The sequence below is a fragment of the Anser anser genome (assembly GCF_964211835.1).
Source record: "Anser anser genome assembly, chromosome: 1".
Classification (NCBI taxonomy): domain Eukaryota; kingdom Metazoa; phylum Chordata; class Aves; order Anseriformes; family Anatidae; genus Anser; species Anser anser.
Window position 1 is genome coordinate 6,714,329 of NC_139720.1, and position 14,642 is coordinate 6,728,970.

Sequence of the window (14,642 nt, forward strand, 5' to 3'; positions counted from 1 at the left end):
CCACATTATGTTTTTACTTTTACTGGTTCATAGATAAGATTGTTGTGCCATTCGAGTACACCCTACAATACTAACACAAACAGTGGGCCCTAAAGTAGGACAGGTTCTTTGGAGGAGAGGAAATCCATGTTAAGGTGAAAGATTAACACAATGATGAAATCGTAACTGCCTTCTGATAAGTTGTTCCATTTGGTAATTGTATTAACTCTTTTTTTTTAATGTCTTATCTCTAGACGAACTTTATTGCTTTCAGCTCCCTATGACTGGATCTACGTTTGGTGGTAACCAAACCAGAGTTTTCAAGCTTTTTTCCTGTGGATAACACTGTTGGTATTGGCTTCAAGTCCTGGTGACACTTCTAGACTTTGAGTTGGCTAAGGTATTACTTTTAAAAGGCCTGTGCTGGAATTCAGGAACCTTGCATTTAGTACTTCCTTTCCTACAAAACAAAACGTTTCCTACTCCAATAACCATTTCCCTTTGATGAGGTGGGAAAGTGATCTGTGATAAAGTTCACATAATTGCTCCCTGTTCGCATACTGAATGTGACACTTTTCTTTGTTTTGAAACCAATAAACTGAGTTCATTTATGTCTGACCTACCTATTCCCATAGACCTAGAACCCAGTTCTCTGCCTATTTTCTAGATCAAAATTAGTTAATTTCTGCAGATCAGAAGGATCAGAAAGACCGGCCCTGTCAAAAAAAAAATGTTTTTTTAACTTCTAATACTCAAGCACTCATGTATTGCCTAGGTGACAAAGGTTCTAATTAGAGCATCAAATTTATGGAATGTTCATGCCAGTGAATATTAGGTAAGAGCTAAATGCTGATTTTTATTTTTAAAAGAAAATACATAGCTGCAAGTATGATACCAGCACGGAGAATCCTCTTACCCTGATGAGAGATTCCCGAGGGTTAGGACTGGATGAAGAGATGTTGGTTCCAGTCACCGTAGCTGAATGTGCTGGATTGGATGGAAAAGATGTGATAAAAACTGCCAATTATCCCCCTCTGGGACTGATTTTTAAGAAGATTGGGATTTATCCCGTCTCTTCACCCTGTATGTCATTCCTTGCTGATTCCCAGCATCTTTCCCTCTCAGGACAGGTCTCCAAACAACTGATATCAATCAGACAAAGGCATCTTCAGAGCAGGAGTTTGCAGAGCCAGACTTTGTGCTCAGATCAGGATGCAACTGCTTTGAGTACAAAGTTTGAGTGCTGTGTTTCTGCAGCAATGAACCTTAGTGCAGTCTTCTCGTGCCGGTTTAGAGCATACCTTTGATGGGTTGGTTATATCTGCCTACCCCATTTTTTCGAATGAAATAGATGAGAAGAGGAAGCTAAGATAAATCTATAGATATTGAGGTTTCTGTAAAGCTCAGCAACAGTTGTGATTTTTCTCTTGGCTTCTTTCTCTTACCCTTCTCATTGCCAGAGAGGAAGAGAGACTTTATTTGTCCATGTCCTCCATCAGCTGATGAAAGATGCCCAGGGAGGTGCTGAAATTCTTGTCCTTGCTGCTTGGGTCACTTTGTCTCTTTCACTATCTAGGTCACTGTCTAGGCAGTGACTCTCGGTTGCCAGCTTTGTACAGATTTGAAGTGAAAAATATACTTGGGAACGTCGTTCCTAGACTGAAGAGTCGTTTGAGCATTTTACATTATGTTCCTTGCTTGTGTCTAGTCTGTTAAGAGACCTAGGTCACTCTGTATAGCTGTAATTCTTTTTTATTTATTGTTTGCTTGCAAACTCTTACGGGCAAACATAATTAGTAATGATTTTAGTGGATTGGTTAAGGCCAGGACAAGAAATGAAGATTAAAAAAAAAAAAAAGTCCTCTTCTCTTAGCTTGCATTGATTGTCCAGTGAAGATGAAGTTTTAATTCAGATGTGCTCCCGTTGAACCATTTTTCCATTATTTCTGATGAGGGAAGTGGGCTTTTGCTGTCACTGGGGAGTGTTGCTTTTGTTGTAAGGCCAAGCTGGTTACCAGAAGCAAGTGCTGCTTTTTGTAGTTAGTAGCATTTGTTCGTATTACCCTGATATGCACAGATTTTTTTCGAAGTAGAACACAATGTTCTGAACACCAAGATGATGATGCTCAAGTCCCTTTATTTTCACAGGTTGTAAGTGAGAAAAATGTCGAAGGAATAAAATGTCCAGTTGAATCTGATCCGATGATGAAATGTACTCTTTTTGTGCTTGTTATCATTTGTGGCTGGAATATTTTGGTACCAGTTGGTATTTTGCCGTTCTTGGCATGCAGATTCAGATGCCTTCTTTTTCTTTTTTTCTTTTTGAATCACAGAGACTGTTCCTTGTGAATGAACTGTGATTCGAATGTTGCAGAATTTCCCTAATGCTCATGTTCACCGTAGTTAAAGTGAGAGCCTGGGCAGTTACACAGCTTAAGAGACTGATACCCCAGAAGCTAAGTTTGGGCTGCAGAGATAGTTCTCCTCGTTCTTCTTCTTTTAAAACTCTGTACTTAAAAGCTGAAATATAAAATCCAAACAGCACTTAGTAAAGTGGGTCAGCACTGCATAAGGTCTAACACAAGACACTGGATTTATTTGCTGCTGTCACTATTTTTCTTTTTTTGACTTTGTACTGCATGTATTTTTAGCATCTGGCCTCTTTTAGCAGTGAGTCTGTATCAGTAAATACATTAAATTACTGGAATTATTTTGCTTCAAAGTAAGTGCATGTCTTCACTTACAAAGATATGGATTATTTCCGAGTTTTTGTTTGAGAAGCTGCACTGCTGCCTCAGCTTGTAGCTTCTTGTTTGTGGGTGCTCAGGGCCTATAAAACTAGGCACTGATCCTTTCTCTTGTTACTTCTCTACAGGCAGATTCAGTGGTTGGAGGCAGAAATCTCTTACTTCTGCTGTGTCTGTCTTGTATATTAGTTCATGTCTCGTTTTAGTAGCTGCTGTGCTCTTGTCTGCAGAGAACACGCTTCTCCCAGGGTTTACAGTCCGTGGAGGAGAGGTGGGAATTTGAACGTAACGCTGAATCTTAGCTCTCTCTTGGTCTCTGCAAATGCATTCTTTCTCTCTCAGGCTTTGAGAAAATCTCTGGCTCAAACGTAAACCTTGTGATTCTTCTCTTCTTGCTCATGGCAGTAGTTACAGTATTCTGCCTCAAAAGTTGTGGCCCTGAGAATGTCCTCAATACGTTAGTGACTGATGATCATTAATCTGACAATCTGTTAAAAATTATACCTAATCTGCATGGACAGAAATACTTCAGAGGGAAAGAAGATCCTTTAAAATCGCGTTGTAGTCTGTGTCTGTGATTGCAATGGTTAATTTAAGCTTCCTGTGGCACCTTTTGACGAACTGCCTTCTGAATGGTTTGAATTCCTGTCCAAAACTAATGGTTCTTCTGGTTTTTAGTCACTTAACTTTCAGCTTTACAAAACTGTGCCTCCAATCTGTTGAAGCCTAGAGATAAAATCACTGCAGATAAGTTTTTTTGAATTAATCTTTCGTGTTTGTTCTGGTATTTTCGTGTTTTTAGCCATGCTGTTGCTTTTCTGTAAATACCCCCTGTATTAGAATACTATGTATAAAACATGTTCTACTCACCAAATACCAGGCACGCTGTCTGCCGGATGCCATGTAAGCTTTCTTTGACTACCCAGAAGCCCATGACTGTTTCTAAAAACTCTGAAATCATATTAAAAATAATTTCTGATGAGAAATGACGCCATCTGGCTCAACGTCTTCACATCTAATTCTGAATGATGATCAGCACTTATGTGGTAGTGGAGTGAAAATTCTTAACTACAACGAGCACAATAATCTCTGTCTCCAATCTGTTCTTCAGATCCAGTTCAGAGAGAAGGTGCTATGGACAGCTATTACACTCTTCATTTTCTTAGTATGCTGCCAGGTAGGTGTTGATACTTCCTGCGTTTCAGAAAGGAGATATTCGGTATGTGGAATGCTAAAACCGTGAGACTTTCTCTGTTCATGTTGACCTGTCAGCTTCAGTTACGTATTTTTGTGGTTAAGGATTTAAAGTTCATTTAAATGAATAAGACTATTTCACTGTTATTCATGGATATGTTTTTAGAAGTTAATGCTTTCTCTTTAATCTGAAATGATTTTTTTAAATGTGAAATATCCTATGAAATGGTGATACTGGCTGCAGAGTAAACAGCAGAGCTAATTATTCATTGAGTAACCTAAGCAGCAAGTTTATGCATTCTTTACTGTCTGTTCATAGCTAAATTTAAATTTTAGCAGTAACAAGTTTGAAAATGAGCTAGAAGTGACTGCTTTTACCTGATTCCTCTTGAGCAAGATAATGAGTTGTAAAGATTGCGGGGAAATGTTTTTCTGAGGTGTTGAAGTTGACATTTAGAACTTGAGTTTTTGAATGTATTGTTGAAGATATTAGCTAACCTCCCTCCCCCAGGGTCTTTGTAAACATTTACATGATCCTTAATATTTATAAATGCAGGAGTTCTTAGAAACCTGCACTAGGGCTATGAATGGATAGCTTTGTTTTTTAAAGAATACATATTGCAGAAGATCCACGCATTACTTGATTTATTTTATTTTTTAGAACTGTTAGGCCTCTTAGATCATTAGGATGAACCAGACATCTTCAGGCCTAGGCTTTTTAGGTTATATTTTATTTATTTATTAACTTGAACTTCTATCCCAGTCAGGCTCTGTGGCAGCAGTTTATAACTTGGATGTTTACAACACTGAAGGACTGCTGAAAGGCTAAACCCCAGCTCGCATACCTATCTACTTTTTGGGTGGATGAGGCAGGAAGGATACTAGAGATAGAAGAACGTGTAGTTTATCTGTGCTTCCTAGCTGCTAAATAGATGCATAATTAAGATTTTTTCTATAAACTTGGCTAACTTTGACATTTTCACATAGGATATTTTAAAAACATATTCCCAGCTGTAGAATTTGAATATTTAAATTTGATGGAGGAAGATATTTATGTTGTAATTTATGCCTGATCTTTAATTTGTACTGAAAATAAATTTTGTTTAGGGCTGTTTAAAAATAATGACAAAAAACAACAACAACCCTCCTTTCTTCTGTATTCTCAAAGAAAATTTGGCTACAGTTTGTTCCATTGTTCTTGCTGAAATAAGAAATGGAATATTGCAGGTTTTTTTTTTCCTTTTTCCCCCCCCCTCCATTCTGTTAATATTTTGTGGTATCTAACCTATTTATCTTATATTTTTTTCCCTTTCCCCCCTCCACCTGGGCTGTAGTACTCCATAATTGCCTAAAACAGCCATTTACATCTTCAGCTTCAGTAATCTAGCTTATGTGCACTGACTCTTTTTTTCTAGGGAGTTCTGTTTTTTTCCTGCAGAAGGGGTCTTAGGTTCCATAGCATAGTCCTCTGAGTCATACCCCAGTTAGAGGATTAAAATAGATGGTCTCGGTATCTCTGTTATTGTACATTCTGGTTTAATTAAAAAAAAAAAAAAAAAGGAATATGTTATACTGAAGAGTGTAACAGTTGAATCACTACAAGTTCAGATTCTTGGGTTAATGGAAGCTTTCTTTGTATATGTGTTTAATGCTGCTGTGTGCTCTGACAGATACCTTTGTTTGGAATCATGTCATCAGATTCTGCAGATCCTTTCTATTGGATGCGAGTCATTCTTGCGTCAAACAGGGGTTAGTAGATTATTTCTTTTCTCTGTTTTTTTATCGGTATAAAACAGACTGGGGAAGAAAATGGGTGGCTGTTAAATTTCGTAGAACCCAGGTGTTGTGTGGAAACACTTTGTAAGGTTCTTAACACAGAATAACTGACTGATATCCGAGACATACTTCACTGTAGGAATGGGGTCCCCTCTGATGAGTAAATGAGATTCATCTTGACTCTCAGCTTTCGGGATGATTCTGTTTCCAAGTCTTTTCCTGATAAATGTATGGGACATCAAGTCTTTTCCTCTGCCAGTTAAGAACAAAAATACCTTCTGTGTGCAAATCAGTTATGCCTCGCAATGCCTTAAGTGATGATAAGTCATTATGGGTGATTTGATAGGTTGGAAAGCTAAGGGAAGAGATGATTAGGCTTGTAGTTCAGGAAACACAAAGTAATTTATTGTAGAATAGACAAACGAAGCCCAAACAAATACATAAAAGATTTAAACTAATGCTAGAAGTCTAAAACTTAGGACCTGGCAAGCATGACTACAAATGAGGTCACTACCCAAACAGAATGGTAACTGGCCAAGAAAAGACTGGAGAGACTGTGAAGGCAACAAAAAACAAGAAAGGGAAAGTTAATTTACACCTAAGTCAACTGACTAGGTGTCACTGGAGGATGTAAGGTAAAAGGCTAAAGTTTTTGACATCCTAATTTTCCCAAATCATTGTTAAAATCTTGATCTCTGGTAAAAGAGTTCATAAGGTGTGGAGAGGCACTTTTTCCTCTTAGCGTAAAAGAGAAGGGGCAGCCCATGGTGTTTTTAAGCAGCATGTTACAATTAGTGGTAGAAGTTGCCAGAAGCAGTTTCTGAACAAATTCCTAATATATCTGTGGGAAAAGGGAAGTACAGCTTGATACATCCCCCAGAGAAGGGACCCTTTACAGAGGTGGAATTTGAGAAAACATGAGTTTCTAGCCTGATCAGCTATGAATACACCATTTCTAGTTCTTTTGACCTTCCTCAAGACCTTACAGACCGTGCATCCCCTGTCACCGATTCTTATTGAGACTTTGCAAGTCTCTAGTGTCTAAATACTCTTTTTATTAATAATTTTCTGGTAATTTTATGATGGAACACGACTGTGCTAAAAGTGAGAGCAGAATGGCACTTAAATGTAAAGAACTCTGAAAAACTGTGAGCTGATTCTCCTTTTAATCTCTCTGGTGGATATTGTGACAATGTCAGAAAAAAATGTGCATTATTTGTATCCCTTGAGTGTTCATGTAAAAGATAGTTAAGAGGTAATTTGGTCTGGGTTAATTCAATATTAAACTTGTAAAATGTGTCCTTACCCAAACTTTTTTTCTTCTTCTTAGTTTTAAGGTTCTAGTTTGAGAAACGTGGGAAGATTCAGCACTTGGTAGTTTGTTTCTTAATTTTCATCCAGGTTTTCAGCTTTTTTTTTTTTTTTTTTAATAAACCTTCAGCATTTTCATACTGGAGAAGATCTTCTGGTATGAACTGAAGGATAAATTAAATTTCAAAAATGATCTCTTTGTAATACTCTTGCTCTACAAAGGTGATGTGGAAGATGTTTCTTGTATAGTCAAGAGAGTATATTTTACAGGCAAAAGGTAGGTTAACTTCCTGAGTTTAATTGCCTTGAGTATCTTCAGTTGTGTTCCCATACCACAAAGTAATATAATTCAAACAGATATCAGTAGTTAAACAAGACCTTGCTGAGAATATATCTGAATTAAAGTACGTGGTGGTAGGTCAGTTATTGCGTGTGGCACTGAGGGTGAAAGCAATGTTACAATGCCTCAGTTTTTATTACACCAAATGAAGTGACTGGGGGGAAAACAGATTTTCTGGAACGTAAACCTACATGCTGCAGAATTAGTGTTTTACAAAGTTATATTTTCCTGTTTGAGTTGTCTGGAGTTGAACATTGATACCTTGCACCAGTAGGTGAGGTGGCAGCGTGGAACATCTTAATGACGTGTTTGTTCTGTTAAGAACTGGTTTAATCCTAAACTTCTGTGCTCTTGACTAGAGGTAGTGATTCGGAGGGTGCTGTTGTTGGGCTCTGTGGATCTGCATCTTCTTTCTTGTGGTTTTCCCAATTAAACTTCTGTAAAATGTAACAGCTGAAGCAGTGACTGAATAAACAGCCAAGGAGAAGATGGTTTCTGGTGAAAGGTTCCTTGATATGACATGGCAAAAAGCTCGCTCTGTAGCCTGCTAAGCTTCAGTGTGTGTTGACCTGTAGCATTCACGTGGTTTCACAAAGATATTTAAGGTGAAAAGCTACATAGGTTTGTCATGCTGCCTTCAAGCTTACAAATTTTTAACACAGCACGCTTCTGTGAGGAGATGATGGTCTTTGTTTTGATTATGCCTGTACTGGAATATCCATTTGAAGGGTTATGAAAAATGTTCCCTATAGGTCAGAAGTTTTTCGACAGGCCTAATATCCTCCGTGTATAATCCTTTAGGAGAGATGCTTGAATTGCAATTTTATTGGTTTTTCTTCCTGGTCAGGTACGTTGATGGAATTGGGTATCTCCCCCATCGTGACATCTGGTTTGATCATGCAGCTGTTAGCTGGAGCAAAGATCATCGAAGTTGGTGATACGCCGAAAGACAGAGCCTTGTTCAATGGGGCTCAGAAATGTAAGCGCTGCTCGGATTAAAATTAATGAACATCTTTTTATTTTTGGGAAAGCAGTCTGCATAAATGATGTTAGATGTGAAATTTCTTCGATAGGTGAATCCAGGAGATTTTTTTTTAAAGGATTTCCTTTCTTTCCTGTTCTAGTATTTGGGATGATTATTACCATCGGGCAAGCCATTGTCTATGTTATGACTGGGATGTACGGAGATCCTGCTGAAATGGGTGCTGGGATTTGTCTTCTTATTATAATTCAGGTTTGTAATGAGCTATTTTGTGTGTAACTAAAACTGGCTAGATGCAATACGGCTGGAAGAAACAATCTTTCAATGTCTGTCTGCCTTTTATTTATTTTTAATACTAGGAAGCACCATCCTTCATATCTGCTGTCTGTATATGAGAAATTCCTACATCTTCCGTAACGGAGGAGAAAGTCAGGATAATTAATATCACAGATGTTTCAGATAAGGAGTGGCTGCTTGATTCTAAATGTAGAAATTAGTAGACTTTGAAAGCAGCAGCTGCTGTTCAGTACCTCAGAGGACTTCTCACTTAAGAGTAAAGATTTGACTTTCAGGCGTTATCCTTTAAAGCAAATCAGTAGATTCTCAGACTTAAACACTTTAATGAAAAAAAAGTGCTTTTTGAGTAGTCCGTTTGCTTGCGTCAGTGTTGAAAAGTCACAGAGATTATTGCCAGGTGAGATGTGCAGGTGTGTACGTGAGAGGGCAGAAATACTGCATGAATGGTATTTAGGTTAAAAAAACCTTAAAGATCACTTTCCAACATGATGAAAACAACTGAAGCAAGTAATTAATCTGTAATTCCTAACTTGATTCATTCTTGTTTCTGCTCAGTTTTGTTTCTTTTCCCACAGCTGTTTGTTGCTGGCTTGATCGTGCTGCTGTTAGACGAGTTGCTACAGAAAGGTTACGGGTTGGGGTCCGGTATTTCCCTATTTATTGCTACCAATATCTGTGAAACCATTGTCTGGAAGGCTTTTAGTCCCACTACCATCAACACCGGCAGAGGTATGGGTGCTATTACAACTAGTTATAACGTGTTTCAGTGGATTTATGCTATACATACGCTTTATCAGCTGTAGCTTCTAAAATAAATTGTCAAACATTGACGATGAGAATGTCGTCTGACTTCCAAGAAGATAAATTAATTACCTGCAAGTTTTCTTTTGCTGATTTGAATTTCAGTGGTTAAGATAGGAGCTATAGCCCCTTGACTGAAGATTTTAGATTTCCAGATTGAAATAGCCTTGGTTTAGCATAACTTATTTTGAAGAAATAGAAGAGAGATTAGATTCTGTATGTTCAGGGGAGTTGGTTTTGATCCAACTGTTGTTTGTGGCTATAGGTTACTGTCACAGTTATTGCCTCCAAATTACTTAAAGCTTGTTTGAGTCTTCAGAGACTGCCATCTGTTTGTTCCTCAGCCAATATCTGGTTGTCCGGAGACTCTGGAAATACCAAGCCAAGATACATCCTGTGTTTGCATCAGGAAGTTAATTAGATTAATGAAATCTAGTTAATTATCTGAAATTCTGAGCCAGGATTTAGTTAGCTCTCATTTTCACCAGACTTCCAGTATTTCTCTCTGCTGTGGTTTATTACTGCTTTTCTAAAGCTATTTTTTCTCCTCTTTTATTATTTCTTCCTTCCAATCCTCCTCCTACCCCCAGGAAAGAAAGAAAAAGAAAAAAAAGATTCTTTTGTGTGAGACCTTTTTTTCTTTTTCTTAACCAAGAATAATCTTGATTATTCTCCCTTCTGTGAATTAGAACACTGTATTGTGATACATTTCTTGTAACAGGATTTATGTCCTATTGAATCTGATTTTAGACATGTCACTTTTAAAATTTCCTGAAGAAAGCTGTGAAGATTTTTTTAAAATCTGTTTTAAATGTACCATTTAAATGTACCATTTAAAACTTCGTTTCTTTTTCTGCTTTTTGTAGGAACAGAGTTTGAGGGTGCTGTGATTGCCTTGTTTCATCTTCTGGCTACGCGAACCGACAAAGTCCGTGCTTTGCGGGAGGCTTTTTACCGACAGAATTTGCCCAATCTCATGAATCTGATCGCTACAGTATTTGTGTTTGCTGTTGTCATATATTTTCAGGTGAAATGAGAAATTTCTCATAGTAGCTCTGTGAAACTGCATAGGTAGAAGTGCTTGGACTCCAGAGAGTGCAATCGCTGGGGAAAAAAAAAATTGCAAAACTACAATAGCTGAATTATCTCAGCTTTGAGTAAGGAATTCTTTTATTTGAATAGTGTTACATCAGTACTGTACCGTGCCTCTGTGACAGTACAGCTGTTAAACTTTATAGCCACACGTACCCGTATGCAGGCAGTGATGTGATTTCACATTCTGTTAGATACCATACGGGCTGTCAGAGTATTTGTACTAAAAATGGGTTCTGGAACTGCAGTGGTTGTATCGCACAACAAATATCCTTGATATTCATAGCTGAGTTAAAAAATAACACCTTTGGCCACAGCTGGAGAACCTTGCTTCTTTGCGGCATGCATGATACAGATTTGTTCAGGAAATGGCTGTGTAATTAATAGATTGTGTCGTGTTCCCCCCTGCCCTCCCACTTCCCCAGATTTTCTTGAAATACTTAGCTGTTTATTTTTAAATTTGAGTATTTGCTAAAATGGGTACTAAAATAGACCCATATATATATATATATTTTTTTTTGGTTTTGTTTTGTTTGCTGGGTGTGTCCAAAACGTGATGTTTTTCAAGCTGTTGCGAGTGAGTGCTGGCAAAAAAAACCACTTGAATTCTGTGGTTTTCAAATTCATGTGGCTTTTTTGGGCCTACTGAGATAGGAGCCCACCCCAGAAAGGCTGGACTTGCAAATGTAAGTCTCCTGATGCTCACCAGTTAAGTTAAAAGCCATTAAAGGGTTTTATCAAACCATATTCTGTAAAGTAAGTGTATTTTAGAGGAATGTTACTTAGCATTGGAGAGAGAATGTTTATATGAAAAGAATGTAACGCGACCAAGCAGTAACACTTACAAATCCCTAAAATCTGTAAGGCAGGCTGCAGCAGAAAGCCTTTGGGCTTTACTGTCCTCGAGTTTGCACTCCTTATTTATCTAGCAGATATCTTCAGGGATAGCTTTTAGGCACGCTAGGAATGATTTCTATCTTAGAAATAAACTTGATGCGTTTGTGTTCTTTCTTGTAGGGATTTCGTGTTGATTTACCGATCAAGTCTGCACGGTATCGCGGACAGTACAGCAGCTATCCTATCAAGCTCTTTTATACCTCCAACATTCCCATCATTCTGCAGTCTGCCTTAGTGTCGAACCTCTATGTTATTTCCCAGATGTTGTCTGTTCGTTTTAGTGGCAACTTCTTGGTGAACTTACTAGGACAGTGGGCAGTAAGTATTTTATCACTTAAAAAAAAAATAAAAATTGTATATAAATACATATCTCTATTACTTTATGGTGAGACTTGGGTATTTAACCAGCAGAAAATTGGAATGCTTATTTCCGAACATTTGTAGGGAAAAGCTGTTTTAAACCTTGAAGAGGAATTCCTCTGTAAACACAGGATAGGAAGGTGAGGTCTGTGAGAACTAACTGTTTCTTTTCTTCCCCTCTCACAGGATGTCAGTGGTGGTGGCCCTGCTCGTTCTTACCCTGTTGGTGGCCTGTGCTACTACTTGTCCCCTCCAGAATCCATGGGTGCGATATTTGAGGATCCCGTCCATGTCATAGTTTATATCATTTTTATGTTGGGATCCTGTGCGTTCTTCTCGAAGACTTGGATTGAGGTGTCTGGTTCCTCAGCGAAAGACGTAGGTGTTCTGCTAAACGCGCCTAATGGTTGTATTTTCAAACACTGCCTCTAATTTAGAACCGACTAGTTCCTAACTGATCGGTTATTGCTCTGACTAAACACCAGCTGACTGTGAAACACCGCAGCAGTTTCATAAAGCCGTGTTTCCGCAGGTTGCCAAGCAACTCAAAGAACAGCAAATGGTGATGAGAGGCCACAGGGACACTTCAATGGTTCACGAGCTTAACAGGTGAGGAAGTGCTGACCTCCAGCTGTGCTGCTCTAGTGGGTGGGGAAGAGGGCTGGGAAGGTGTCACCTAGAGCAGATACGCTCGGAAAAATCAGGGATTGTTTCCAGTACAAATGTCAAGATCCTTCCGATTCAGCTGTCTTCTGTCCCGGTAATGCAAAAGATTTATATAGCAGTGGGTGAGAGATTAACCTGGAGATTATTTGTGTAAGCAGAATAAGGAGGGAATTTGGGTTGAATCTCGAATGTGTTTTTAAAAGGAAGAAACCTTGATTTTTCCCAGGTGTTTAATTTACCATTTCTGAACTAAGATGACGCTACAGAAGTGGTACTTGATGCAGTATGCAAAGCGTGCAGGTGTGGATTGCACGGCAGGTTTGTCCCTGCATATTTAAGTCATTGGTTTCAGTCCTGTGGAGGTTACATAGTATGCATATAACGAAAAAAAAGTTACCCTGTTAACTAAAAAGCTTTGCCGGTGGTCAATTACTTATGCAGCTTTCCTGTCAGTGAATATTTATTTTTGTTTCTACGCTGTACAAATATAATTTAGAAGATCGTAAGATGTAATGGCAGAGTTCCAATTGCAATGCTAAACTCATCCGTAAATATTCGAGTTGGTTGTTTCAGGAGTAGATATATTCCTAGAACCCTTGTAGGAAAAGGTGTCAAGACGAATACTTTTTGTTACAGGTACATCCCGACAGCAGCTGCATTTGGCGGGCTGTGCATCGGCGCCCTTTCGGTTTTAGCTGACTTCCTAGGAGCCATCGGGTCGGGCACTGGCATTCTGCTTGCAGTCACCATTATTTATCAGTATTTTGAAATATTTGTAAAAGAGCAAGCAGAAGTTGGAGGAGTGGGCGCGTTATTTTTCTAGATGTCCAAATATTTCATGGTTTTGTGTGAAAGGGAAAGTATTTTGACAACATGCGTCACTTAGTCCAATAATGCTCTTTTCTTTTTACTTGTTTTGAAGTGCTCCGTGTCCCGTTAATGTAACGGGCATCGAGCCACGCCTGTGTGCAGCATCAGTACCAGCTGCCTTAAGAATAAAGTTTACATTATCTCGTTTAAGTATATCTAGTGTTGCCTGTAATGCTGGAAACCAATTCATCTACCTTGCTGTTGAAACACTACAGTGAGATGGTAAAATGTATCAGTTCGATGTTGGTAAACATTTTTGCACAGTATTAAAACGTTAAATTTATTTCCCAGTCCTTAATAGGAAGAAAAGAAATCTCCATTCAGATTGCCACGTGTCAGTATTCTTAATGGAATTGATTTGTAGCCTGTATTTTACCTTAATTTTTATACTTTTTTAACTTGCATTTCCCCATCGCTGAACTCAGCACTCCTTATTCCTTTGCGGTGCCTCCACCCAGGCACCTTTCCTTTAGCTCTAAGGGTGGACGAGCAAACGTTTTTACCAGAGACTGATACTCATCTCACCTGTGCACTGGTTTGGTGGTGGATTTGCTGCATCACAAGGACCGGGGCACTGCTTTCTTGCCCTGGGTTTCCTGTGAGACAGCGCGTGATAGCTGCTGTCACGCTGGCAAGTCAGCCCGGTAGTTTTGTTTGAAACATGTACTTGTGAAAACTGTGCCACTGAAACTTCATGTCCACTTTGCTTTCGTGAGTCTAAAGAGCAAGGCCTGGTTCCTAAAGCAGTGTTCATAGAAGGGAAAAGGGGGGGGAACGTGGAGTTCCTGCTGAAAATCTATTTATGTTGTCGCATTTTACAGCGGCAATGTAACAAGTGTAAACGTTAGACAATAAACTTATTTAATTAAGCTCTCTCCTGTCTCTTTTCTGTGCAACGTACATAATTCATATGCAGTTCTTGGTAATTTCCAACAGGCTTTGTTAGTGAGGTAGGTCTGTAAGGCCTCTTTTTTTTTTCCCTGTTTTTTTTCCTTTCTCTTTCTAGAATATAATTAAGGCTGCTGAAAAAAATAAATCTCAAGTTTCCTCCCCTTAAAATCATTGAGGTTTTCTGCTCACCTGGAACTGCTAGCTTTTTCCCTTTGATTTTCTATTTTGATTTCTTTTGTCTTTCACACTTGAAAGTAACTTTGTGGTGTTGTTTGGGAAGGTAGAACCTTAAGGAAGGTTTCTACTTCATTTCTAAGTTAGGAAAGTCTTCCTTGTTTCTGCATGCTCATCCATTTCAGAGGCAAGACTGATACTACTATATGCTGATGACAACTTTTAGATCCTAACCTTTAAGTTGTGGTGGTGGTTTAGATAATTA

At 38.6% G+C, this 14,642-nt stretch overlaps 1 protein-coding gene across 2 annotated transcripts; it reads left to right on the plus strand.

Annotated features, from left to right (window-relative positions):
* Positions 1–10: 10 nt before the first annotated feature.
* On the plus strand, positions 11–14,186 carry SEC61A2 (SEC61 translocon subunit alpha 2). Of its 2 annotated transcripts, XM_083819775.1 has the most exons (11): positions 11–379; positions 3,838–3,903; positions 5,591–5,669; positions 8,195–8,326; positions 8,472–8,581; positions 9,202–9,355; positions 10,294–10,454; positions 11,537–11,734; positions 11,963–12,154; positions 12,309–12,385; positions 13,079–14,186. In XM_083819775.1, exons 3-11 carry the CDS (start codon positions 5,609–5,611, stop codon positions 13,263–13,265), a joined length of 1,272 nt encoding a protein of 423 aa, XP_083675901.1. In that variant the 5' UTR covers positions 11–379; positions 3,838–3,903; positions 5,591–5,608; the 3' UTR covers positions 13,266–14,186. The 2 variants fall into 2 exon arrangements, with proteins under 2 accessions (XP_083675901.1, XP_083675900.1); XM_083819774.1 differs by lacking the exon at positions 11–379 and having other exon boundaries at positions 400–3,903.
* Positions 14,187–14,642: the final 456 nt, after the last annotated feature.